General features: G+C 44.4%; 1 protein-coding gene across 1 annotated transcript in view; it reads right to left on the bottom strand.

The window, feature by feature from the left end:
- The window catches only part of LOC141121613 (uncharacterized), a 54456-nt gene extending 27369 nt beyond the window's left edge, over window positions 1-27087 (bottom strand). Inside the window, exons 1-8 of the mRNA XM_073611265.1 lie at window positions 27007-27087; window positions 13619-13725; window positions 13361-13495; window positions 13151-13274; window positions 12937-13034; window positions 12658-12858; window positions 12367-12502; window positions 4123-5414 (exon numbers count right to left, since the gene is read on the bottom strand). Coding sequence (XP_073467366.1) covers window positions 4123-5414; window positions 12367-12502; window positions 12658-12858; window positions 12937-13034; window positions 13151-13274; window positions 13361-13495; window positions 13619-13702 — 2070 coding nt within the window. The 5' untranslated portion in view covers window positions 13703-13725; window positions 27007-27087. The remainder of the gene's footprint in view (window positions 1-4122; window positions 5415-12366; window positions 12503-12657; window positions 12859-12936; window positions 13035-13150; window positions 13275-13360; window positions 13496-13618; window positions 13726-27006) is intronic.
- Window positions 27088-27562: the final 475 nt, after the last annotated feature.

Raw genomic sequence — 27562 nt, 5'->3', positions numbered from 1 at the left:
CTACGCTTTCCCTACTCCTTCCTACTGCTAGTGCTGATCCTGACAGATGGGGTACCTCTCCCTACACTAGCCTCTTTGAAAATTTGTGTCAGAACCTGAAGGCACTTAAAAAGGCTCTGTGTAACCCAAGATCCAGGGTCAGCTGGATGCAGTGTAGCCAACCAGAATGCTGCTTCAGGGAACTGAAGAAACCATAGAGATACCAAGTATATTTGCCAGCGAATGCCTGGCAAAGCAAGGGTATGCCTCCACCCTTAGGCTTCTTGTTCTCTATCAGTACTGCCCTATGCATTTTTATATGGCAACATCCAAAAGTCTAGGATAAAAATACCATCTTGTCACTACCTGAGAGTATAGGTGGTGTTGCACTACCCAATGTGACCATGTCTTTGCACACATCACTATTCATTACAATTGTAGACTGGTATCAGGGAGGTTCTACCAAGTTATGGTCTTAGAAAATTACCTTATCGCTCCAAATCTAACTTCTTTGCCTTGGACATTACTCGCATTTAGACCTCCTAAAGAATCCTTACCTTTATTGGTATCTGCCACGTTGCATATATGGGACACTTACGTGAACAAGAAATTATTTACTGCTAGACCCCTTAGTTTGGTAATAAAGCATTTATTCCAACCCTAAACTGCTCTCACGTTCTCTCCTGGAAACACAAGACTCTTCTATGCCATACAGCGAATCGGGGAAAGCTGCTTCCTTTTTTAAAAATTTTACTGGTTTGTCAGAATCCTTCTAGGGCCTGGTTTGAATACTCCCGAACAAACTGTCTTACTCCATTTGACTTGCTTTCGGCTCTCAAGGACTTTGAGTCACTCCTTTCCCAAACTACTAAACACAAACATCCCTGGTCCCTAATCTACCAAATCTTTTAGAGAGAATCCTACCCCCAAGTCCCATACTTTATATCCAGATGGGGGAGGAATTATATACAGTGCCTTGAAAAAGTATTCACACCCCTTGGAATTTTCCACATATTGTCATGTTACAACCAAAAATATAAATGTATTTTATTGGGATTTTATGTGATAAACCAACACAAAGTGGCACATAATTGTGAAGTGGAAGGAAAATGATAAATGTTTTCAACATTTTTTACAAATAAATATGTGAAAAGTGTGGCATGCATTTGTATTCATCCCCATTTACTCTGTTATCCCTAACTAAAATCTAGTGGAACCAAATGCCTTCAGAAGTCACCTAATTAGTAAAAAGAGTCCACCTTTGTGTAATTTAAACTCAGTATACATACAGCTGTTCTGTGAAGCCCTCAGAGGTTTGTGAGAGAACCTTAGAGAACAAACAGCATTATGAAGGCCAAGGAACACACCAGACAGGTCAAGGATAAAGTTGGGGAGTTTTAAAGGAGGGTTAGGTTATAAAAAAATATCCCAAGCTTTGAACATATCACGGAGCACTGTTCAATCCATCATTGGAAAATGGAAAGAGTATGGCACAACTGCAAACCTACCAAGACATGGCCGTCCACCTAAACTGACAGGCCAGGCGAGGAGAGCATTAATCAGAGAAGCAGCCAAAAGGCCCATGGTAACTCTGGAGGAGCTGCAGAGATCCACAGCTCAGGTGGGAGAATCTGTCCACAGGACAACTATTAGTCGTGCACTCCACAAATCTGGCCTTTATGGAAGAGTGGCAAGAAGAAAGACATTGTTGAAAGAAAGCCATAAGAAGTCCCCCTTGCAGTTTGCGAGAAGCCATGTGGGGGACACAGCAAACATGTGGAAGAAGGTTCTCTGGTCAGATGAGACCAAAATTGAACTTTTTGGCCTAAAAGCAAAACGATATGCGTGGCAGGAAGCTAACACTGCACATCACCCTAAACACATGATCCCCACCGTGAAACATGGTGGTGGCAGCATCATGTTGTGGGGATGCTTTTCTTCAGCAGGGACAGGGTAGCTGGTCAGAGTTGATGGATAGACGGATGGAGCCAAATACAATCTTAGAAGAAAACCTGTTAGTGTCTGCAAAAGACTTGAGACTGGGGTAGAGGTTCACCTTCCAGAAGGATAACAACCCTAAACATACAGCCAGGGCTACAATGGAATGGTTTAGATCAAAGCACATTTATATGTTAGAATAGTCCAGTCAAAGTCCAGACCTAAATCCATTTGAGAATCTGTGGCAAGACTTGAAAATTGCTGTTCACAGACACTCTCCATCCAATCTGACAGAGCTTGAGCTATTTTGCAAAGAACAATGGGCAAAAATGTCCCTCTCTAGATGTGTAAAGCTGATAGAGACAAACCCAAAAAGACTTGCAGCTGTAATTGCAGCGAAAGGTAGTTCTACAAAGTATTGACTAAGGGGGGCGCCATACAAATGCACACCACACTTTTCACATATTTATTTGTAAAATATTTTGAAAACCATTTATCATTTTCCTTCCACCTCACAATTATGTGCCACTTTGTGTTGGTCTATCACATAAAATACATTGAAGCTTTTGGTTGTAACATGACAAAATGTGTAAAATTTCCAGGGGTATGAATACTTTTTCAAGGCACCGTATGTGTGATGGATTGGGACAAGATCTTGATGTTTACACACAGGACTTATGTATCGTCCACAGCACAATTACAAAGTCCTCTCCAGATAGTATCGATGCCCTACCCTTCCACATAATATACAGTAGATCCTTCTACCCTGAATACTTGCTAGAGATGCTTACAGGATCTGGGTACAATGATGTACATATGGGGCACATGTCCTACATTTCTCCTCTTTTGGCATAAAACATTACAGATTATAAGCTTGTGGTGGGCGATAAGATCCTAAACATTCCACAAGTCGCTCAGTTAACTATGGAACCTGGATCTTACAAACACATACACGTACTATAATAGCTAGATATTGCAGTAAATCAGACCCCCCACCCCCCCTCTCTGGCAGATTGGGCATGCAAAATGGACTCTATATGACATTTGGAATGTTGATCTCTCAGGAAAATGAGAAATCAGATAATTATGTAGCACCTTGCCTACAGAGAAGCCATCAAAACTTACCTAACAAACTAGGAGGGTCTTACAATCATACAGTCCATGTAAACCTCAAACTTGTAGAACTGGCTATGTGAATGTTATACTAAGCATGATTATTGTTAATCTTGTTCTTACCATATACAGTCTACTTTTACTAATTCTGTGAGTGCACTGCTTATACTAGCTGCTTGGTGAATGAATACTCTGACATTTCTGTCTTTGCTAATATAGTACCTTCTAATATGGTGTCACACTGTCCACATACATGAACAGTGGATTCCTTATGTACACTGTAAATAGGTTTGTTTTATACTGTTTTGACAACTTGTCTTTATTCCCAAATACTTTATACAATGTGGATTGTACTTCTTTTTCACTTTCTTTCTATGAAATGTTATAAAATGAGATTAAACATAATTTGGTATCAACACTGAAATTGAGCTCTTGATTCCAACCTTTATATCATTAAAATGAATTGAACAGCATTGAACGGCATTGGCCCCAAGACAGAACCCTGGGGGCCAACAATTTAGAGAATGAGGCATTTATCACTACTCTCTACAACCCATTCATGTAACCAGTTCCCTATCCATATACATTCAATTTCATCAACTGCAACAGAACCTATTTTATAGATTAAACATTTATGAGGTACAAAATCTAGATAGACTACAGTACATCCACTGGACTTCCACCATCCGAATTCTCACTTCCTTCCACATAGAGCAATAACAGGTTGGTCTGACAAGAACGGTCTTTTATAAATTCATGCTGGATGTCCCTTATGATATCTTTATCACAGACAAATTTCTGTAGAGAGTTCCTTACCTTTCCCTCAAATACCTTACATACTTTTGATGTTAGGCTGACTGGTCTGTAGTTTCTTGGTAAACATCTCAATATCCCCCAGGGCAGTGCTCAGCTCTCTATGCCCTTTGACAACCTCTTGCCTATTAGCCTTAAAACTGGATTTAATTGATTTTAAAGATTCTGTTACCATTAACTTCAGTGGGGTTTGGATTATCTATCATCCAGAACCTAGGAGCAGTCCACCAAAGCTCCCATGAACTGAACCCAGGAATGTTTGACTCATCCCTACACCACTCTGTGAGATTTCTGATGTATAACAAGGCTTGGTTTCCGCGTATAACATTTTCCGCACTCAGTGCAGGAATACGGCTTTTCACCTGTGTGAGATCTCTGATGTTTAACAAGGTCTGAATTTTGTAAAAAACATTTTCCGCATTCGGTGCAGGAATACGGCTTTTCCCCTGTGTGAATCTTCTGATGTAAAACAAGTCCTGATTTCCATGAAAAACATTTCCCACACTCAGAGCAGGAATACGGCTTCTTGCCTGTGTGAAATTTCTGATGTAAATTAAGTGAGAACAACCGTGAAAAACATTTCCCACACTCAGGGCAAGAATACGGATTCTCCATGTGCAATCTCTGATGTATAACAAGCTGTGATTTCTTAGAAAAACATTTTATGCATTCGGGACAGGAATACGGCTTCTCCCCAGTGTGAGATCTCTGATGATTAACAAGGGCTGAATTTTGTATAAAACATTTTCCGCATTCGGGGCAGGAATACGGCTTTTCCCCTGTGTGAGATCTCTGATGTAAAACAAGGCCTGACCTCCATGAAAAACATTTCCCACACTCAGAGCAGAAATAAGGCTTCTCGTTTGTGTGAGATCTCTGATGTAAATTAAGGGAGGACAACCGTGAAAAACATTTTCCACACTCAGGGCAGGAATGCGGCTTCTCCCCCGTGTGCAATCTCTGATGTACAACAAGATGTGAATTCTTTGAAAAACATTTTCCACACTCAGGGCAAGAATACGGCTTCTCCCCCATGTGCAATCTATGATGTTTAACAAGCTCTGATTTCCGTGGAAAACTTTTCCCACACTCAGGACAGGAATACGGATTCTCCCCTGTGTGAATCCTCTGATGTACAACAAAATGTGATTTCTGTGTAAAACATTTCCCACATTCAGTGCAAGAATACGGCTTCTCCCCAGTGTGAGATCTTTTATGTCTAACAAGATTTGATTTCTTTGTAAAACATTTCCCACACTCAGAACAGGGATGAAGCTTTCCACCAGTGTGAGATCTCTGATGTACAGTCAGACTTAATTCAGAGCTAAAACATTTCCCACATTCGGGACAGGAAAATGTCTCCTCCCCCTGAATTCCGGCACCATCTCTCACAATACGAGGTTGCTCAGAGTCAGAGGGATTTGATAGTCTCTCCCCACCGTGAAGTCCTCCATCCATAGCTGAGCTCATGGTCTTTTCTCCCACACAAGCTGTTGTGATGTCCTCATCTTCTATTTTACAACCTGGAGATAAAGTGATTCGATCCTTTGAGGGTTTCCCAATGGCGTGTCCTGGAAAAATATGAAAACATGATCAATAGATAAAAAATAGTTAGATCACTTAAAACAGAAGCGTAGTCAAAGCTTTTTTGATCCTGCTTCTCCTCTGGGTGACAGAAGTGCACCTACGTTTGAACTGGTGTGGCCCAGAATTAGCTGACAGGGTGCAAAAGCTTGCTGTCATTTGAGGTCACAGCGCCGCTCCAGGCACTGGAAGAACTCCATCCATATTGTTGTGATTCACCCAGCGGCCTAATTGACAGCTGGCTACAGATCTTAGCATGTGGGTGAGGGCCAAAGTCATCTGCGCCCGCCCCCTCCCTAGCTCAGAACTCCAGTGAATATTCAACGGAGCAGAACTGAGAACAGTGACTAACAGTCACTGCTCAGTGCTCTGAGCTGGCAGAGAACAAAGTGATTAGTGGTCATGTGATTGCTCAGTTCTCAGTCTTAGAGCCAATGTGGGACAGCAGCAGCATCACACGTATGCTTCAGCATTGAGGTGAGTAATTACATTTTTTTTCTTATCTACCCTAAACTTCCCCTATAAATCAAGATACCATCTAGATAAAGTACATTTTAGTGAGCAGATGTTCTCTGTGGATGATCCAACCAGCTGTGACTTTTCAGTAAAAGGGCCTTTGTTCCTCCCAGATCCCTTCTACATTTACACAGACTTGTCAGAAGAGCAGGAACCAATGGGAACTCGGAGGTGCATGCTCTTCACACAACCACAAGTCTAGTCAAGGGGTTTTTTGATAAGCGAGAGGTTCAAAGTCCAGACTTGTAGAACCTTTTGCATAGAACAAGTGACCATGAGTCTAGGCTTCTGGTGATAAGCAGAACTGGAGGGTATTTAGAGAAACATTTTTTATTGAAAAAATGTATTTCAGTATTTTATGTTCATCCTTATTTTTCATCTCAACAAGACTGTAAATAAAGTTATATGTTAACCTTCAGCTGCAAGTCTGTTCAAGGAGGAGGGACCAAGGCTCAATCCATGTTATTATATCTATGATACTGTAACTAGGAGGAAAACACAACCTAATACTGCTAGATGAACCCCAGAATCGACAAACAGGGATGAGGTCCCAGAGGTTGCTTGTTCGGAGTTTGGACGAATGGTCTAACTAAATGGGTGTTCAGCTGAGCCAAACCTCTTGCTGAAGCGGAAAGTGAAACATTTGGCAGCGGTATTACTACCAATGCTATATGTGAGAGCAGAGGAAGCTAATGCTTTTTTTTGGGTGGGGGGGCTAAACAAACCACCCGACCCCACCTCCTCATTAGGTCGGCTGGTCAAACCTCCCACCCTCCGATAGGCAAACTCCCCCCCCCGGCTTGCCTGTCCATCCCACCAGCTCTGCACTTACCTCATCCAGGTTGCGGGCAGCTTCAGTGGCTTCCCTCTGCTTCTGCTCCCAGCCAATACGGTCGCTTTTCCTCTTTGCCAATTGGGTCTTAAAGGAGAAGTATAGCCAAAGCTCATTTTGCTGGCTTTCTCCTATGGGTCACAGGAGTGCAATTAGTTTTGTACTCCTGTGACCCGTTTTCAGCAGAGAGCGGACCGAAGTCCGCTCTCTGCCGACATTGTGGAAGTCGGTTCAGGGTCCGTGTCATCACGACAATGTTAGTTGAGATCCGCTAGGTCCCTGGAATCGACACCCGGCTTAGCCTCTCAGCGAGCCGCTGAGAGCCTGAAGCTGGCCGCACTGCCCCCTCCACAGCTCAACGCTCCAATGAGCGAGGAGGGGGCAGAATAGAGAGCTGTGACTGAAATCCATGCGTCAGGCACCATGCATGTAGATTAGCAGCCAGGCGCATGGATTAGGAGGGTGGCTTCCCTAATGGAGCGGCCGCCAATGCGTGAGAGCTTCCCACTCAAGCTGGTTGTTTGGGATCCAGTGGCTGCCAGTGTTCCAACATCCTGGACCATTCAGTGGTCAGCTGAGTATTGCCCACTGACAGGTGAATGTAAACAAAGCGGCGGGACAGTGTTAAAAAGACATAAATTTAGAACTCCCCCTCCCTCCCCCCCCAAACAACGAAGCTTTTGCCCAGATATATACTGTCCAAGTTGGCCTCCAGACTGGAGGAAGGCACTAGGAGACACCGCACCCTCGCTGTCTAACAACTTGGGTCGTGATGCTTAATACTGTCCAAAACATGACACGACTCCCCCCCCCCCCCCAGCACCAAGGATCTCATATGAATAAATAACTCTCCCCCCTACAAGTGACCAGTTATCTTAATGCAGAATTATCAATATTTCTCCTGTATGTCGGTCATATACATCCTCCTTTGTGGCCTCATGCACCAATATCAATAGCTATAGGTTATCTGTAATTAGTCTGACACCGTATCCACCGATGCCATCCAACCACCCCACACCTTGTCAAATTTGGTCAGTGCCCCTCTACTCAAATAAGTGGCTTTATAAAATGGTATTGCCTTGTTAACCAATGCCTTCCAGGACTCCAGGGTTGGGGCTGAGGAACTCTTCCAGGAGAGAATAATCCTCTTTTTGGCATAAAACAACAATAGGGTAAGAAGAGTTCTAATAGCCCTGGTAGTAGCTAGGGGCTCTACCAGATGCAGTAGGCATACCTCAACTGTCATGGGAATCGAAATAGAGGTGACCGACCTTATGCAGCCTGCTACATCCTGCCAGTATGTTTTGACCTGTAGGCATTCCCAAAATATATGCATAAAATTCGCTAGCGGCGTGGAGCACCTCCAGCAAAAGGAATGCTGATTCCCAAACATCCTAGCAAGTCTAGCTGGGGTCAGATAAATCCTGTGCAGGAATTTAAAGTGAATTAGTCTATCCCTAGTGGAGACCAGAGTCTGCATTGCAATTCCCCATATATCATCCCAGTCATCCCTATCCAACCCCGAGGTTGCAGCCTCCCACGCTTGTCTGCGGGGTTCCAACAGTTTCGTTGTTTCCTGAAAGAGATCTCTGTATATGCTGGAAACTGGTTTAGATAACGAGTCACTGCGAGTCAGCAGTTCTAAATCACTGGGTTCAGGGTCAAGAGGTTCTCCTCCAAATTGGGATTGAAAGGCATGCCTTAATTGAATGTACCGAAAAAAATGCGAGTTTGGTAATTCATAACGTGATTTCAACATGTCAAAGGACATTAGGGTGCCATTCGCTACAATGTGCTTTAGTGTCTTCATTCCGTATTTTGTCCATACTATCGGATCCGGGTAGTTAAAGAAGTGCGGCAGATTAGGATTCCTCCACAAGGGGAGATTTGGAGAGAATTTATCATGACTAGAAGGCCGGAGCCCCTGAGTCACGGACCATGCCCTAATTACAGAGCGCATGGAGGGCGTCAGAGGGTAGGGGGCCCGTAAATCCCTATATACCAAGTGGGATAGTGCTTCATATGAACCCACACATGCCGCCTCCAACGACACCGCAGCGTCATCCAAAGGCGTGGTCAACCAACGGTGCGCCACCGTTAATTGGCCGGCTAAAAAATATTTTTGGAAATTTGGTACTGCTAGGCCTCCCTCCCCCCACGGCTGCTGCGTGAGACCATTTTTGAGCATGCAGCCTAAGAGACCAGGAAAGGAGGAACCTGCTCCTGAACCATACCAGATTACATGCCCTCAACATGGGTGGTACCCTGAAAAAGCACCTTGCCTCCATGTTGATGAGAAGGGCTTCTTCCCCACAACCTTGGCCTGCGACAGTGCCTTTAAAAAGTATTCATATCTCTTGAAATGTTCCACATTTTGTCATGTTACAACCAAAAACGTAAATGTATTTTATTGGAATTTTGTGTGATAGACCAACACATTTTTTTACAAATAAGTATGTGAAAAGTGTGGCGTGCATTTGTATAGCGCCCCCCTGAGTCAATACTTTGTAGAAAACACCTTTCACTGCAATTACAGCTGCAAGTCTTTTCAGGGATGTCTCTACCAGCTTTGTACATCTACAGAGTGACATATTTGCCAATTCTTCTTTGCAAAATATCTCAGGCTCTGTCAGATTGGATGAAGAGCGTCTGTGAACAGCAATTTTCAAGTCTTGCCACAGATTCTTAATTGGATTTAGGTCTGGACTTTGACTGGGCCATTCTAACACATGTATATGCTTTGATCTAAACCATTCCATTGTAGCTCTGGCTGTATGTTTAGGGTCGTTGTCCTGCTGGAAGGTGAACCTCTGCCCAAGTCTCAAGTCGTTTGCAGACTCTAACAGGTTTTCTTCTAAGATTGCCCTGTATTTGGGTCCATCCATCTTCCGATCAACACTTACCAGCTTCCCTGTCCCTGCTGAAGAAAAGCATCCCCACAACATGATGCTGTCACCACCATGTTTCACGGTGGGGATGGTGTGTTCAGGGTGATGTGCAGTGTTAGTTCTCCGTCACACATAGTGTGCTTTTAGGATAAAAAGCTACATTTTGGTCTCTTCTGACCAGAGCACCTTCTTCCACATCTTTGCTGTGTCCCCCACATGGCTTCTCACAAACTGCAAACAGGACTTCTTATGGCTTTCTTCTTGCCACTCTTCCATAAAGGCCAGATTTGTGGAGAACACGAATAATAGTTGTCCTGTGGACAGATTCTCCCACCTGAGCTGTGGATCTCTGCAGCTCCTCCAGAGTTACCATGGGGCTCTTGGCTCTTCCCTGATGAATGTTCTCCTTGCCCGGCCTGTCAGTTTAGGTGGACGGCCATGTCTTGGTAGGTTTGCAGTTGTGCCATACTGTGAGATGTTCAAAGCTTGGGATTTTTTTTTTTTATAACCTAACCCTGCTTTAAACTTCTCCACAACTTTATCCCTGACCTGTCTGGCGTGTTCCTTGGCCTTCATGATGCTGTTTGTTCACTTAAGCTGGCCATACACTTATAGATTATCTGCAGATTTTCTATGGTTAGATGGAAAAAGTGGGAGATTCCTCCATCCACACAGTTTAGCGAACATGGAGAGATCTGTTGCACTTTTTCTATCGAACCATAGAAAATCTGCAGATAATCTATAGGTGTATGGCCAGCTTAAGGTTCTCTAAAAAACCTCTGAGGGCTTCACAGTACAGCTGTATTTATAATGAGATTAAACTACACACAGGTGGACCCTATTTACTAATTAGGTGACTTCGGAAGGCAATTGGTTCCACTAGATTTTAGTTAGGGGTATCAGAGTAAAGGCGGCTGAATACAAATGCACTCCACACTTTTCACACATTTACTTGTAAAAATAACTTAAAATCTATTTCCTTCCACTTCACAATTATGTGCCACTTCATGTTGGTCTATCACATAAAATCCCACTAAAATAGGTTTATGTTTTTGAATGTAACATGACAAAATGTGGAAAATCTCACGGGGTATGAATACTTTTTCAAGGCACTGTAATTGCTAGGATCTGCTGGTTAGAGGCTTATCAGAATCTGAAAGCCACCTTTAAAGTAAGGGGACCCCAGATACCCATCTCCATATGTGAATAGGGGTACATTGTACTCGGCACATTAAAAAAAAAGGAAAGTAAATAAAACACACAGACTTTGAGAAGCCCTTCAATGAAAGAAAAATGTACCACAATGACAACCCATCATCAATGTCATTACGAGTCAATCATAATGAATGAAAAAAGATGCCAACAAGATCTCCCTACGACTGCTTACCACAAATGACAGTTTTATCTGAATATAACCAATGGGTGAGGGTATAATGGGTGACCATTATAGACATGATCATTTTAGGTCAATGATGTCACTTGGCATCCCCTATGATATCACTGACCAAATATATTCCACATTTGGTCAAAGATATCAGCTGAGAGGTCCCGCCTCTTTGTTTCCATTAGACTGCAGGGCCCAGGAGCTGAAATTCCCAGCAAGTGAGCGACAGGTTCAGATGTGTGTTCACATTTTCTTCTATCATCAGGTCAGTAAGTATCATTCATCGTGAGTGATGTGGATCTGCAGCACTAGACGACGTGACTAATGGTAGTTCTACATCATGGGACTTTTTTTTCTTTTTTTTTTTAAATAAAGGATAAAAAGTGGGTCTGCATGTTTATTTACTTAACGTTAGGGTTGCTCATTGGAGAGGCCATTATCTGGGGCTTTGCTTAGTCTTTTAAAGAGGGCTTCCATATTCCGGCAAGCCCCCCCCCCCCCCCAGAACCAATGGCCAGGGTTGTAGGGAAAAGGCCTATGTCCTTATAAAACAAGGTACACCCCTTATGGTGAGGGAATGTGGCATTTTATGATACAGGAGGGGGTGCACCAGCAAACATGCCACATTCAGACCACACCTAAAGCCCACCCCTACTCTTACTTTCCATTCCAGCAAGACAGTTATTAGAGTTTTATGTTCATATTTTGCTTTAAGTCTCCTAAAATTAAGAGGGGCCAGCCTCCAAAAGGCACAATCTGTATTATCACATCTGTGCTACTGTGCCAGCTAACCCCCAGAATCTACATAAATCATGAGGGGGGAAAAAAATAATGCATAGCTCCAAACTGTCCCTGATTTCGAGGGACTGTCCCTGATTTGGAGCAATGTCCCTCTGTCCCTCTTCCCCCCTCATTTGTCCCTCATTTTGGTCTGATCAATATAGTTGTAAATAAAATGCAATTATTATCTATCAAAAAGTGTTTCCCAGTGCCAAACCTTTCATCTGATTTCTAAATTTCTGCATTTGTAAATTCCAAAAGCCAATATAAAGGAATAGTAGTGGTAAAAAAAAAGCACTTGTGGGTTTAACCAATCTTGTTTTTTTGTACAATTCTCTTTTAAGGGGGCGTGGCAGGAGGTGTGTCCTATGCCTGTATACTTTTGCTGATAGGTGTCCCTTATTCCCATCTCAAAAAGTTGGGAGGTATGTAATGTGCAGGACAGGTATCAGTGACTATTATAAATCTATTATTGGCTGATATCACTCATCTGCTGCCCTAACAGAGCAGAGATAACAGAAGAATATATTATGGCTCACCTGTGCTGATCTCTGTAGGATTGTCCTCCTCTTTGAATGTCCTCATCATTCCATCCTCCTCCGTATATTGCTGATCATCCCTCACATACATCTCTTCTACTTCACCCTCAACTTTCATGTTCATCAAATCTTCACCCTAAACCAACAGAATGGCAGAAAATAACATCTGTAAAATAGAAGTATTTATGATGTGAGATCACATAGAAAATATCATCTTGTAGAGTCCACACATCTTCTCCACATGTCAGAGTGTTCAATCACTTTATGTTCCAGACCCTCAACTTCACCTACCTGATGATGGTGAGGGATGGTGTGATCTTCCTGTGTGGAATCCCAGGAATACAGAGGACGGGGACATCTCTGTGATGCATTTCTGTTATTAGGCGGCTCCAACATAATGTCCTTGTAGGGATCCTTGTGTCCTTCAGAACGTTCCTCCATCAGACCATCCTCTTCTTTAACAACAATATTATCATCCCCGAGGTTTCCACTCTGAATATATAATAAACATTCATTGTAACAAACATGCTGTGTATAAATCAGAACTACCAATAATAGTCAATCATCTACCTGATGATGGTGAGGGATGGTGTGATCTTCCTGTGTGGAATCCCGGGAATACAGAGGACGGGGACATCTCTCTGGGGGGTTCCAATTACTGGATCCATCTGTAGGAAACACACACACTGACTGAATACATTGTTTCTATGTGTTTATCAGATGATGGGGGATCTAGGTGAACCCTCCGTACTTCTCTCTCCTTTACAATAAAGTCTCCTCTTACCCGGTGATGTGAGGGGCGGCTGATTGTCCATCATGAGGTCCTTGTAGAGATCCTTGTGTCCTTCTAAATACTCCCACTCCTCCATGGAGAAATAGACAGTGACATCCTGACACCTTATAGGAACCTGACACACACAATGATACAGTCATCATCCAGACACATCCCTTGTCTGTTACTGGATAATGTCCCAGAATTCCCAGCACCGCTCACCTCTCCTGTCAGCAGCTCCATCATCTTCTTGGCGACTTCTAGAATCTTCTTTTTGATGTTTATCTCAGGTGTCAGGGAGAGAGGTGGAAGCACTGTGATGGTCATATGACCTCCAGACTTCATAAGAGGAAAACTCTGCATGCAAGAAAAACAGTAATATCATGTCACATTCCCAGAATCCTCACCTCTCCGGTCAGGTCTGCGTTTTATTAATAGAGATAAGAGTGATGTCATGTGACCTCCCAGAATCCTCCTCACCTCTCCAGTCAGCAGGTAGATGATCTCCAGGGTGAGGTTTAGTATCTTCTCAGTCATGTGACTCCGGTCCTCCTCCATCATCATTGATGTGATCTTTGTGGGTTTATCTGTAGATGAAGAATTATTTGTACTGTATTAGTTGTAAAATATTAAGATGGGGAGGAAGGGATTAATTGGTGTGTTGCCCCCATTGGGAATTGACACATGTAGGGAGCTGCTTTCCTCTCGTGTCTTTGTTTGTAAATAGCTGTTGCTTGGCAAATACTGGGCAGCACAGTGGTGTAGTGGTTAGCACTTTCGCCTAGCGGCAAAAGGGTCACTGCACCCTGTGCATAATGCACTCCTGAACCTACAGTCATGTGCTTAACCACTTGACCTCCAGAGGATTTGCACCCCCCATGACCAGGCTATTTTTTGCGATATGTCACTGCCTTACTTTAACTGACAATTGCGCGGTCGTGCGATGCTCTACCCTAATAAAATATATGTCCTTTTTTACCCACAAATAGAGCTTTCTTTTAGTGGTATTTGATTATTTTTTGCACTATAAAACAAAAAAAAAAATACTGACAATTTTGAAAAAAAAAAAAAAACAAAAAACAATAGTTTTGACTTTCTGCTATAAAACATATCCAATAAAAAATGTAAAAAAATAAAAATTTCTTAATCAATTTAGGCCAATATGTATTCTGCTAAATATTTTTGGTAAAAAAAATCCCAATAAGTGTATATTATGTTATAGCGTCTACAAAGTATGGGATATTTTTGTTTTCTTTTTGTTTTTTAGTAATGGCGGTGATCAGCGACTTAAAGTGGGACTGCGATATTCCGGCGGACCATTGACACCAATACAGTGATCAGTGTTAAAAATATGCACTGTAATTGTACTGACACTGACTGGGAAGGGGTTAAACATTGGGGTGGGTGGGGGATCAAAGGATTAACTGTGCCTAACCAGCTAACCAGTGTTAAATTACTCTGATCATCAAACAAATTTTATTGTTACACAAATGCCGCGTACACACAAGCGGACTTTTCAGCATCAAAGGTCCAACGGACTTTCGACGGACTTTCGAACGACCGGACTTGGCCACACACGAACGGACTAAAGTCTGTTCGAAAGTCCGTTGGTTTGAACGTGATGACGTACGAAGGGACTAGAATAAGGAAGTTGATAGCCAGTAGCCAATAGCTGCCCTTGCATCCTTTTTTGTCCGTCGGACTAGCATACAGACTAACTGATTTTTTAACCGGACTCGAGTCCATCGGAAAGATTTGAAACTTGTTCCAAATCTAAAGTCCGTCTGGTTTTTGACAGAAAAAGCCCGCTGAAGCCCACACACGGTCGGATTGTCTGACGGATTCGTTCCGTCGGACCAGTCCGGTCGGAAAGTCCAGTCGTGTGTACACGGCTAAAGATAACCCGAGTAAATACAAAATGTAGTTTTTAAATGTGGTTTAATTTATTAAGGCAAAAAAAGCTGTCCAAATGTGCCTGGCTTTATGTGAAAATGTAATTGCCCCCTAAACCTAATAACTGGTTGTACCACCCCTTGGCGGCAACATCTGCAATCAAGCGTTTGCGAGTCTTTCACATCGCTGTGGAACAATTTTGGCCCACTCTTCTTTGCGGATTTGTTTTAATTCAGGCACATTGGAGAGTTTTCCAGCATGAACTGCCTGTGTAAGGTCATAATACAGCATCTCAATTGGATTTAAGTCCGGGCTTTGACTAGGCAATTCCAAAACCTAAATTTTGCTTTGTATGAACCATTTGGAAGTGGACTTGCTGTTGTGTTTCGGATCATTGTCCTGATGCATGCACTTGAGCTTGAGGTCACAAACTGATGGCTGGACATTCTCCGTTAGGATTTTATGGTAGAGCTCCGAATTCATGGTTCCATCAATTATGGTAAGTCGTCCAGGTCCTGAAGCTACAAAGCAGCCCCAGACCATCATGCTACCACCACAATGTCTGACGGTTGGTATGATGTTCTTGTTATGAAATGCTTTATTAGTTTCATGCCAGATGTAACAGGATGCACACCTTCCAAAAAGTAACATTTGTGTCTCATCAGTCTACAGAATATTTGCCTAAAAGTCTTGGGGATAATCAAGATGTTTTTCAGTAAGTGTGAGATGAGCCTTTGTGTTCTATTTGGTCAGCAGTGGCTTTGGCCTTTGAACTCTCCCATGGATGCCATTTTTGCCCAGTCTCCTTCTTATTGTTGAATCATGAACACTGATCCTATCTGAGGCAAGTGAGGCCTGCAGTTCTTTATATGTTGTTCTGGGTTCTTTTATGACGTCCTGGATGAGTCATTGTTGTGCTCTTGGAGTCATTTTGGTTGGCCGGCCTCTCCTGGGAAGGTTCACCACTGTTCCAAGTTTTCTCCATTTGTGGATAATGGCTCTTCCCGTGGTTCACTGGAGTTCCAAAGCCTTGGAAATGGCTTTGTAATCCTTTCCAGACTGATACATGTCAAATGACTTCGTTTCTCATCTGTTCTTGAATTTCACGGCATGATGTGTTGCTTTTTGAGATCTTTTAGCGTGCTTCACTTTGTCAGACAGCTTCTATTTAAGTGATTTTTTGATTCAACAGGTCTGACAGTAATCAGGCCTGGGTGTGGCAAGTGAAATTGAACTCGGCTTTCCAAAAAATTGTGGTTAATCACAGTTCATTCATGATTCAGCATGGGAGGGGGCAATTACTTTTTCACATGACCAGGCATGTTTGAACAGCTTTTTTCCCTTAATAAATGAAATAATAATCTACAAAACTGCATCTTGAATTTACTCTGGTTATCTTTGTGTAATATTAAAATTTGTTTGATGATCTGAACCATGTAAGTGTGAGAAATATGTAAAAAAAAAAAAAAAAATCAGGAGGGGGCAAAATAGGATTTTTTAAAACAGCTTACCTGTAAAATCCTTTTCTTTCGAAGGACATCACGGGACACAGAGCCACAGTAATTACTGATGGGTTATATAGGTATCACTGGTGATTGGACACTGGCACACCCTATCAGGAAGTTCAACCCCCTATATAATCCCTCCCCCTTGCAGGGATACCTCAGTTTTGTAGCCAAGCAATATAGTGTATTAGAAGAGGGGCGGGACCTCTGTGTCCCGTGATGTCCTTCGAAAGAAAAGGATTTTACAGGTAAGCTGTTTTAAAAAATCCTATTTTCTTTCTCGAACATCACGGGACACAGAGCCACAGTAATTACTGATGGGATGTCCCAGAGCAATGCTACCTGAGGGGGGGAACCACGACCAAGTAGGGTGCAATCAGACCTGAGGACCCTGTACCGCTGCCTGCAGCACACTACGCCCAAAGGCGATATCCTCATGCCTTCTCACATCCACCTGATAGAATCTGGTGAATGTATGGACTGAAGACCAAGTTGCGGCCTTGCAGATTTGAGCCATAGAGGCCTGGTGATGCACTGCCCAAGAAGCACCAATAGCCCTTGTGGAATGTGCCCTGATCTGAAACGGAGGAATCTTCTGTTTCAAACCGTAAACTTAAATGGTCAATTGTCGAATCCATTTAGAAATGGTAGCTTTTGACGCTGCCTGTCCTCTATTGGGACCCTCTGGCAGCACAAACAAAACATCCGTCTTGCGGATCTGAGCAGTTGCCCCTAGATAGGCCTTAACTGCTCTTACTACATCCAACGAATGTAGAGATCTCTCTTCCGGGGAACAGGGATCTGGAAAAAAGGAAGGTAGAACAATGTCTTGGTTTAAATGAAAATCAGAAACCACCTTCGGTAAAAAACTAGGATGAGGGCGTAGTACCACTCTATCCTTGTGTATAATCAAATAAGGCTCCTTACAGGAAAGAGCTGCTAATTCTGATACTCTTCTAGCAGAAGAGATGGCCACCAGAAAAATTAACTTCCTTGTCAACAAGACCAAAGGAATCTGACTTATTGGTTCAAAAGGCTGTTTCTGTAACACAGCCAGGACCAAGCTCAAGTCCCAGGGGTTTAGGGGCGCTTTAACCGGAGGATTAAGACGCATCACCCCCTGCATAAAGTTTCGGACCAAAGAATGCAAAGCAAGTGGCCGCTGAAATAATACTGATAAAGCAGAGACCTGGCCCTTGATGGTACTCAAGGCCAGCTTCATCTCTAATCCTAATTGTAGAAAATCAAGAATTCTACCTATGACATATTTCCTGGGATGCCAACCTCTGGATTCACACCAGGTTATATAAGCTTTCCAGACTCTATGATAAATTATCCTGGAAGCTGGCTTCCTTGTATTAATCAAGGTAGATATGACAGGACCTGAGAGCCCACGACTCTTCAGAACGTGGGTCTCAATAGCCAAACCGTCAAATTTAGCGTTAGGCAGGGTGGAACACTGGACCTTGAGATAACAGGTCTGGGCGTACCGGTAGGGTCCACGGGGGACCTACTGTCATCCTTACTATTTCTGCATACCAGGTCCTTCTGGGCCAAGCGGGGGCCACCAGAAGTACCGACTTCCTTTCCTGCCTGATCCTGCGAAGGAGTCGTGGTAGTAGCAGAATAGGCGGGAATGCGTAAATCAGTGAGAACCGATGCCACGGAATCACCAACGCATCCGTCCCGCATGCAAGAGGATCTTTTGTCCTTGCCACAAATCTGTCTATCTTTTTGTTGACTCGGGATGCAAAGAGATCTACATCTGGAACCCCCCATCTTTGGCATCTGGCCCAAAAGACGCCGGGATGCAGAGACCATTCCCCTGGAAGTAACTGCTGGCGACTTAGATAGTCCGCCTGCCAATTCTCTATTCCCGGGATGAAAACTGCCGATATGCATGGCACATGCATCTCTGCCCAGACTAAGATCTGGTTCACCTCCTTTTGAGCAGCTCGGCTCCGGGTGCCTCCCTAATGATTGACATAAGCCACTGCTGTGGCATTGTCGAACTGGATCCTGACCGGACAACCCTGTAGCCTGATAGTCCAGGCCTTTGGAGCTAGATGTATCGCCCGGATCTCCAGAATGTTGATGGGTAAGGTCCTCTCTGTCTTGGACCATACCCCTTGGACCGCAGCCTGTTCCAGAACTGCTCCCCAACCTGACAGACTGGCATCTGTTGTTACCACCGTCCAGGTAACCGGTAGAAAGGATTTCCCCTTCTGCAGGTTTTCGGGTATGAGCCACCAATTGAGGCTCTGACGCACCGCATGCGACAGGTGCATCGGAAAGTCTAATGCCTGAACCTTCTTGTTCCAGGTCGACAGAATACTGTGTTGCAGCATTCTTGAGTGAAACTGAGCATAGGGAACTGCTTCGAATGAAGACACCATCTTCCCTAGTAGCCTCATACAAAGGCGGACTGAGGGACCCTTCTTGGTCCTTACTGTCAGAATCAGCTCTCTCAAAGCAGTGATCTTTGCCTGGGGTAGAAATATTTTCTCCTGGCTTGTATCTATAATCAGACCTAAATACTCCAGTCTTCTTACTGGTTTTAGGAAAGACTTTTCCAAGTTGAGGATCCAACCCAGGTGTTCTAGATACCCGACTGTGGTCCTCAAGTTTCCATTCAAAGAGGCTACCGACCGGTCTATCAAGAGCAGGTCGTCTAGGTATGCTATGACAGCTATACCCTGAGCCCTTAATCTGGCCAGAGGAGGAGCCAAGATCTTTGTGAACACTCGAGGTGCAGTGGCTATCCCGAAAGGCAGAGCCACAAACTGGAAATGGCGCCCTCCTACCTCGAAGCGCAGAAACTTCTGATGAGCAGGAAAAATGGGCACATGCAGATATGCATCTCTGATGTCTATTGATGCCAGAAATTCTCCTCCCTGCAGGGTGGGAACTACCGTTCGAATTGATTCCATGCGGAAGGATTGAATCCTTAGGAATCGGTTCAGATCCCTTAAGTCCAGAATGGGCCTGACATCCCCATTTGGCTTTTGGACCGTAAAAAGCTTGGAATAGAAGCCCAATCCCTGGTCCTTTGCGGGAACTATCATAATGACCTCCTGCGACAAAAGTCGCTCTAACACTAGAAGGAGCGACTGCTTCTTCTCTGGGTCTCTGGGAACACTTGATCTGAGGAACCGAGGAGAGGGGAATTCCTGAAACTCCAGCTTGTACCCTAAGGTTACCGTGGAGATTACCCATCTGTCCTGGAAGTCCTCCTGCCAGAGCTCTGAGAGCTGTCGCAGTCTTCCCCTCACTCGAGTGAGCGGGGGCGCCCCCTCATGCAGAGGTCTTAGTGTTTTGCCTGGTAGGCTTCTTTCCCCAGGACTTCTTTTGTCCCTGGGGTTGACTCTTGTCTCTGGACCCCGATGGAGGCGGCCGTCGAGACTGCCTGGAGGCTGAAGCCTCCGGCGCTGGGGAAAGAGTCCGTTTGAAAGAGGGACGCTTACTCTTCTTCTTGACAGGTAAGAGAGTGCTTTTCCCACAAGAGATTCTCTTGATATAGTTATCCAAGTCCTCTCCAAACAACCTTGCACCACGAAATGGAAACCCAGCCAGTAGCTTCTTACATGGTGCTTCGGCTGACCAATTTTTCAACCATAGGATTCTACGTATATGCACCAACCCCAGTGAAAGACGGGAGGTTTGCACAATAGAATCTCTAATGGCGTCAACCACAAAGCATAAGGCCGCTGGAAGGTTAGCAAACCCCTGGGCCTGCTGTTCAGGTAAGACTTTGATGACCTGCTTAACATGGTCTCTTAAGTATTGACAGACTCCAATCGCTGCTACTGCAGGTTGGGCCACTGATCCTGCTAAGGAGAAAACATCCTTCAATAGGGATTCCATCCTTTTATCTACAGGATCCCTGAGCATCTGAGCATTGTCTACAGGACAAGTCAGGCTATTATTTACGGAGGAAATGGCGGCATCAATAACCGGTATTCCCCACATTTTAATAAACTTTTCTTCCATCGGATAAAGTGTTGAAAACTTTCTCGGCGGAAAAAAACGTTTGTCTGGGTGATCCCACTCAGAATAAATGAGCTTTTCAAGTAAAGTTTGAACAGGAAAAGCATGTGCTGCTTGGAAAGGTTTCAGTGACCCCAAAGCAGAAGAGGATTCTTTAGCAGTTTCAGGTATGGGCAACTTAAATGTGGATCGGACCAATCCAGTGAGGATCTGCACTAAGACCTTCTCCTCTTGGGAAGTCGCAGAGGGTCCCTCTCCACCTGAATCCTGCGAAGAGGAATCATCCATCCCATCCCGATCCTCTGAAAGGGATTCATCTCCTTTATCCCAGAGCTCCTCTGTCTGAGGGTCTTGGGGAACAGAGGAAAGCGTAGTGCGTTTTCTTCCACTGAGTGAAGACGTAATCACGGGCATTAATCTTTCCTCTAGACCATTAACGGTTGAGTAAAAAACCTCTTGTGTAATATATACAGGGGCTGAAGTGCCAGAAGCAGGTGTAGCCCCTGACCCCGATGGCTCTCCCTGGCTAGCCGTCCCTGGCCCATCTTTGGGGGGGAGGATGCTGCCGACAGGGGGCCCTCAGAACCTGAACGAGATCCCCTAGTGTCTCTGGTTCCTGGGGTGCTTGAACCTCTTCTACCCATAGTGCAAAGCAACAAGGTGTGAGGTATACAAATGAACACTGCCTGCTGAGCGATGTAGTCTGGCTAAAAGCCTTGCTACCCAATGCTCAGTCTGGTGTTACTTCAGTAAATGCTGCCTAGGAGAATGCCTGTGTCCCACCTTACATGCGACCGTCAGCTCTGTGTCTCTCAGAAGGCTGTGTGCACCTGTACAGAGTGCCTCTAATAGCCTGCAGCTGGCCTGAGTGGGGAGTCTAAGCACTCAGTGCTGACGTCCCGCCCCTCCCCCTCTACCGCCCCCCCTTCGAGTTTTGAAAAAAACGAGTGCTTCCCGCGCTGGCCCACTTCTCCTGTCATGTTTCTGGAGAAAGGCTGGGGGAGGGGGGTGAGGGAGGGAGGCTGGTAACAAGATCTGCCTGAACGGCTAGATTCAGAGATGGTGGCCATTAGGCCGCAGAGCCCGGGTGGTATAACCACTTTCTAGACCCCTGCGGCCCCTCTCTAGCCTGGGGGGGAACATTCAAACATGAGAAATCCCCCCTTCCACCTTACCTTTTTTGCAGCCGGCCTGAGATGCTGGGACATGAACAGCAATGAACAAACACTGAGACAGACAGTCAGCATGTGCAGGTTTGTGCTCTTGGCAGCCCCCGGTGGTCACAATAGGCATAGCATGCATTTACCTTAAAGGAGAAAAGCCACTAGAACTCAAAAATTCTGTGGAATCTCCTCTTACCTTATCCAGCTGCAGGGTGCTGTTTACACAGACCCAATCTTCACCTCTCACGGTGGGCTCCGTTTGAAAAAACCGTCAGAGACTGGGGCCCCCATCAGTAGGGGGATCCAACAGTTCTGGGACCGTAAAGCACCTTGCCAGAAATTAGGAAGTTTAAAGCCATTTTCTGATCTGCGGGGTCCAGCTCTCTAAAAAGAGAAGCATTACGGGTAAAACCTCGTTTCTTCGGACACGAGGCCCGGGTACCATTCAATTCGGCCATGAAAAGACACTTTGAATGGATCCGGTTCGCCTGGCTTGCCCCAGTATAGGATCTTAGGATATTCCCTTTGGAGCTCAGCACAGGACATCTTTACACGTCCATCACCTAAGACACTGGCGTAAAAACTGAGGTATCCCTGCAAGGGGGAGGGATTATATAGGGGGTTGAACTTCCTGATAGGGTGTGCCAGTGTCCAATCACCAGTGATACCTATATAACCCATCAGTAATTACTGTGGCTCTGTGTCCCGTGATGTTCGAGAAAGAAATACTTTTTCACAGCACTGTGTGTATATATTTTGCACATACACACACACACACATATATACACACACACACACACACATATATACACACACACACACACACACACACTATCACAGAGGTGCTCATAAGTTTACATACCCTGACAGAATTTATGATTTCTTGGCCATTTTTCAGAGAATATGAATAACACAGAAACATTTCTTTTACTCATGGTTAGTGTTTGCCTGAAGCAATTTATTATCAATCAACTGTGTTTACTCTTTTTAAAATCATAATCACAACAGAAACTACCCAAATGACCCTGACCCAAAGTTTACATACCCTGGTGATTTTGGCCTGATAACATGCACACAAGTTGACACAAAGGGGTTTGAATGGCTATTAAAAGGTAACCATCCTCACCTGTAATCTGTTTGCTTGTAATTAGTGTGTGTGCATAAAAGGTCAATGAGTTTCTGGACTCCTGACAGACCCTTGCATCTTTCATCCAGTGCTGCACTGATGTTTCTGGATTCTGAGTCATGGGGAAAGCAAAAGAATTGTCAAAGGATCTTCGGGAAAAGGTAGTTGAACTGTATAAAAACAGGAAAGGGAAGGGATATAAAAAGATATCCAAGGATTTGATAATGCCAATCAGCAGTGTTCAAACTCTAATCAAGAAGTGGAAAATGAGGGGTTCTGTTGAAACCAAACCATGGTCAGGTAGACCAACTAAAATTTCAGCCACAACTGCCAGGAAAATTGTTCGGGACGCAAAGAAAAACAAACAAATAACTTCAGGTGAGATACAGGACTCTCTGAAAACATGTGGTGTGGCTGTCTCAAGATGCACAATAAGGAGGCACTTGAAGAAAGATGGGCTGCATGGTCGAGTCACCAGAAGAAAGCCATTACTATGCAAATGTCACAAAGTATCCCACTTACAATACGCCAAACAGCACAGAGACAAGCCTCAAACCTTCTGGCACAAAGTCATTTGGAGTGATGAGACCAAAATTAAGCTTTTTGGCCACAACCATAAATGCTTCATTTAGAGAGGAGTCAACAAGTCCTATGATGAAAGGTACACCATTCCTACTGTAAAACAGGGAGGTGGAGCGCTGATGTTTTGGGGATGTGCGAGCTACAAAGGCACAGGAAATTTGGTCACAATTGATGGCAAGATGAATGCAGTATGTTATCAAAAAATACTGGAGGAACATTTGCATTCATCAGCCAGGAAGCTGCGCATGAGACGTACTTGGACATTCCAACATTACAATGATCCAAAACACAAGGCCAAGTCGACCCGTCATTGGCTACAGCAGAATAAAGTGAAGGTTCTGGAGTGGCCATCTCAGTCTCCTGACCTCAATATAATTGAGCCACTCTGGGGAGATCTCAACTGTTCTTGCAAGACAGCTCAAAAATTTACAGGAACTGGAGGATTTTTGCCAAGAGGAAAGGGCAGCTTTACCATCTGAGAAGATAAAGAGCCTCATCCACAAATACCACAAAAGACTTCAAGCTGTCATTGTTGTTAAAGGGGCCAATACACGGTATTAAGAAATGGGGTATGTAAACTTTTGATCAGGGTCATTTGGGTAGTTTCTGTTGTCATTATGATTTTAAAAGAGTAAACACAGTTGATTGATAATAAATGGCTTCACCAAACACTAACCATGAGTGAAAGGAAAGTTTTTGTGTTATCATTCATATTCTCTGAAAAATGGCCAAGAAATCATCAATTCTGCCAGGGTATATAAACTTATGAGCACCACTGTATTTGTGATCCTGCGCAGTGCGGCCGGTGTGAAGCAGTAAAACTGCTATAGGGCGGTCGGCAAGTAGTTAAAAATGTTTTTGCATTGGTACATGTTTCCCGGGGCACCCACTTCCCATGCTAATTTGACACCCCCTTTGCCTATTAGACCACAAAAGGGGCATTTTTAACTGTTTCGCACCCGCCCTATAGCAGAATGACGGGTACAGCGCGGACCTTAATTCCCGGGAGGCCGTCAATAGATGTCCCCCCCGTGCCTGACCTGCCTGCGCCCCCCCCGATCAATGAGACTCGATTGATCACAGATCGGAGTAAGGGGCCCCTTAGCACATGATCAGCTGAAAGACAGCTGATCACGTGATGTAAACAAAAGATCAGTAATCGGCTTTTTTACTGCTCGCGCTGACAGGATGAGCAGGAAAAAAAAGCCGATCACTGGGTTATGTCAAAGGGACAGCGGTCCCGAAGAGGGTGAGACATCACCCAAGTATCTGTGCCCACCAGTGCCACCTGCCAGTGCATAACAATCCCACCAATCAGTGCCTACCTGTGCCACCTATCAATGCCCATCAGTGCTGCCAATCAGTGCCTCATCATCAGTGCCACCTATCAGTGCCCATCAGTGCCACCCAGCAGTGCCCTTCATTGCCACCTATCAGTGCAGCCTCATCAGTGCCACCTATAGGTGTCCATCAGTGCTGCCTTATCAGCGCACATCAATGAAGGAGAAAAATTACCCGTTTGCTAAATTTTATAACAAACTATAAAACAGTTGTGTTTTTGTTTTTAAAAAATTTTCGGTCTTTTTTCGTTATTTTAGCAAAAAATAAAAAACCCAGGAGTGATTAAATACCACCAAAAAAAGCTCTATTTGTGTGAAAAAAAATGATAAAAATGTAATTTGGGTACAGTGTAGCATGACCGCGCAATTGTCATTCAAAGAGTGACAGCGCTGAAAGCTGAAAATTGTCCTGGGCAGGAAGTTTAAGTGCCCGGTAAGCAAGTGGTTAATTTGACAGATTTGGCTCCCACTGATTTAAAGGGTAACTCCCCTTCCATGAAAAAAAAAAATCGTTAATAATAAAAAATAAATAATATATATAGTGTATACAATTGTGATACAATTCATATTGTAATAGAATGTTATTAAAAAATATCTTTCCTTTTTAATCTGCAGTTCTGTAATTTTCTGTAAAGTGCAATGCAATATGGCTACCTGGAGATGTTCTGTATACAGAATGCCCCCCCAGAAACATCATTTACTGCTTGTGTGATTGGCTCACCACTTTACCTAGAAGTCTGCAGGTACAAGTCAGGTTTCAGGCATCCCCTGCTATGTCATTTTTTGGTGAGATACTCCCAATAGGAAGTCACGTCTAAAGGGATGCAGGCCCAGCAGCTTTCCTTATTAGAGCCCTGCAGGTGCAGCCTCTGGTTGATAATTATGAAACTACATTAGGCTTACTCAGCTCAGGGGCACAGAGGAACAAACAGGGGTTTCTTCAGAATAACAAAAGGTAGGAATCTGCAACAAACTTTGTTAACATCCTTGTAATGTACAGAGATCACCCAGAGGGGAATGTTTTTTTCTCAACAAAAGTGGAGTTATTTTTTAACCACTTGCCGCCCGCCCACCGTCGAATGACGGCGGAGTGGTGCGGCTCTCGTTCTGGGTGGACGTCATATGATGGCGCCCAGAACGGCCGCGGGTGCACGCAGAGCAGCGATCGCGGCTGCGCCATGTTGCTAGGACACGGGGCGACCCCGATCTCTGTAAAGAGCCGTGCCCGCGGCTCTTTAACCATGTGATCGGCTGTGTCCAATCATAGCCAGTCGCATGTAAACACGGAGATGCCAGTAATCGGCGCTCCTTACCTCACACTGACAGAGTGTAAGGAGAGGAGAGCCGATCAGCAGCATCTCCTCACAGAGGACATCTAAGCATGTAATCGGTGCCTTGATTACAATAAAGCGCCCACAGTGCCAGAACCGAGTGCCCACCAGTGCCAGCAGTAAGTGCCCACCAGTGCCAGCAATCAGTACCCATTAGTGATGCCAGTCAGTGCTGGCTATCACTGCTGCCCATCAACACCTATCACTGCTGCCCATCAATGTCACCCACCAATGCCGCCTATCCGTGTCGCCTTTCTGCGCCCACCAGTGCCGCCTATCTGTGCTCATCAGTGCCACCTATCAGTGGCCATAAGTGCGGCACATTCGTGCCTCCTCATCAGTGCCCATCACTGCAGCCTATCAGTGCCCATCAGTGCCACCTCATCAGCGCCCATCAGTGAAGGAGAAAAATTTACTAACAGAAACTAAAGAAAAACTATTTTTAGGAAAAAAATAAAAAACCCAGAAGCGATTAAATACCGCCAAAAGAAAGTTCTATTTGTGTGAAGAAAACGATAACAATTTGACATGGTTACAGTCTAGCATGACCGTGCAATTGTCATTCAAAGTGTGACAGCGCTGAAAGCTGAAGAATGGCCTGGGCAGGAAGGGGGTGTAAGTGCCCGGTATTGAAGTAGTTAAATAGGATTTGGGTTTGGCATTCAAACATCTTCGAAGTTCACTGAACAACACTCAAATCGAACCCAGGAATGTTCATCTCATTTCTAGTGAGAAGGTGACATCTCCAAAATGAAGAGAATGTTCCGGCCACGTAAGTGGGGGAAATGTTTTGCCCCTGAAGGGGTTAATCTAGGTTTCCACACTATATATGTGTGTGTCATCATCTGCTGGAGATAAATGACATCACAGTGACTATGGAGGAAGAGGACGGACATGACGGGGGGATTACTGGGTGTAAATAGAAAATAAGATCTTATTACCTCCTCTGCTCCACTTTTAGCAATGTCTTCTCTCTACTTCCTCCCGACTCGCCTCTCACCCAGAACTTCCTATTTATACCTGACATCACTTCCTGTCTGTACCTGACATCACTTCCTGTCTTCCATAGAGACTGTCTGTCTCAGTATTGGTGAGATCACCACCCTGTGAAGCTCAGAGGAACTGCAGTCCTGAGAAACATCTCATACTGTGAAAACGGCCTTGTCATTGTTTCCAAGTGTCTTAGATTTTACAGGACATTTCCAGGACTTCGGCTACTGTCCCATTGCGTCCTCATCCTGCAGGTTCCAGGACACTGTACAGAGTGACAGTGAGGTGATGATGGCTGGAACACTCTCTAGGTTCCATCACCAGGCACTGTAATTATACCAGACTGTTGGGAGCAGTGATCTCATTTCTGACAGTGAAAGTAGAACTCCGACATCAGCAGAGAGGTAGCGGGAGTGTGTGATCACGTTGTCCACCAATGCTGGATTACTGTTACACTTTGTTCTCACTGACACTGATAATGGTATTTATTTTATCTCACTGACATCA

The sequence above is a fragment of the Aquarana catesbeiana genome, unplaced genomic scaffold (assembly GCF_042186555.1).
Source record: "Aquarana catesbeiana isolate 2022-GZ unplaced genomic scaffold, ASM4218655v1 unanchor226, whole genome shotgun sequence".
NCBI lineage: Eukaryota > Metazoa > Chordata > Amphibia > Anura > Ranidae > Aquarana > Aquarana catesbeiana.
This window is presented reverse-complemented; position numbering and strand designations above follow the sequence as displayed.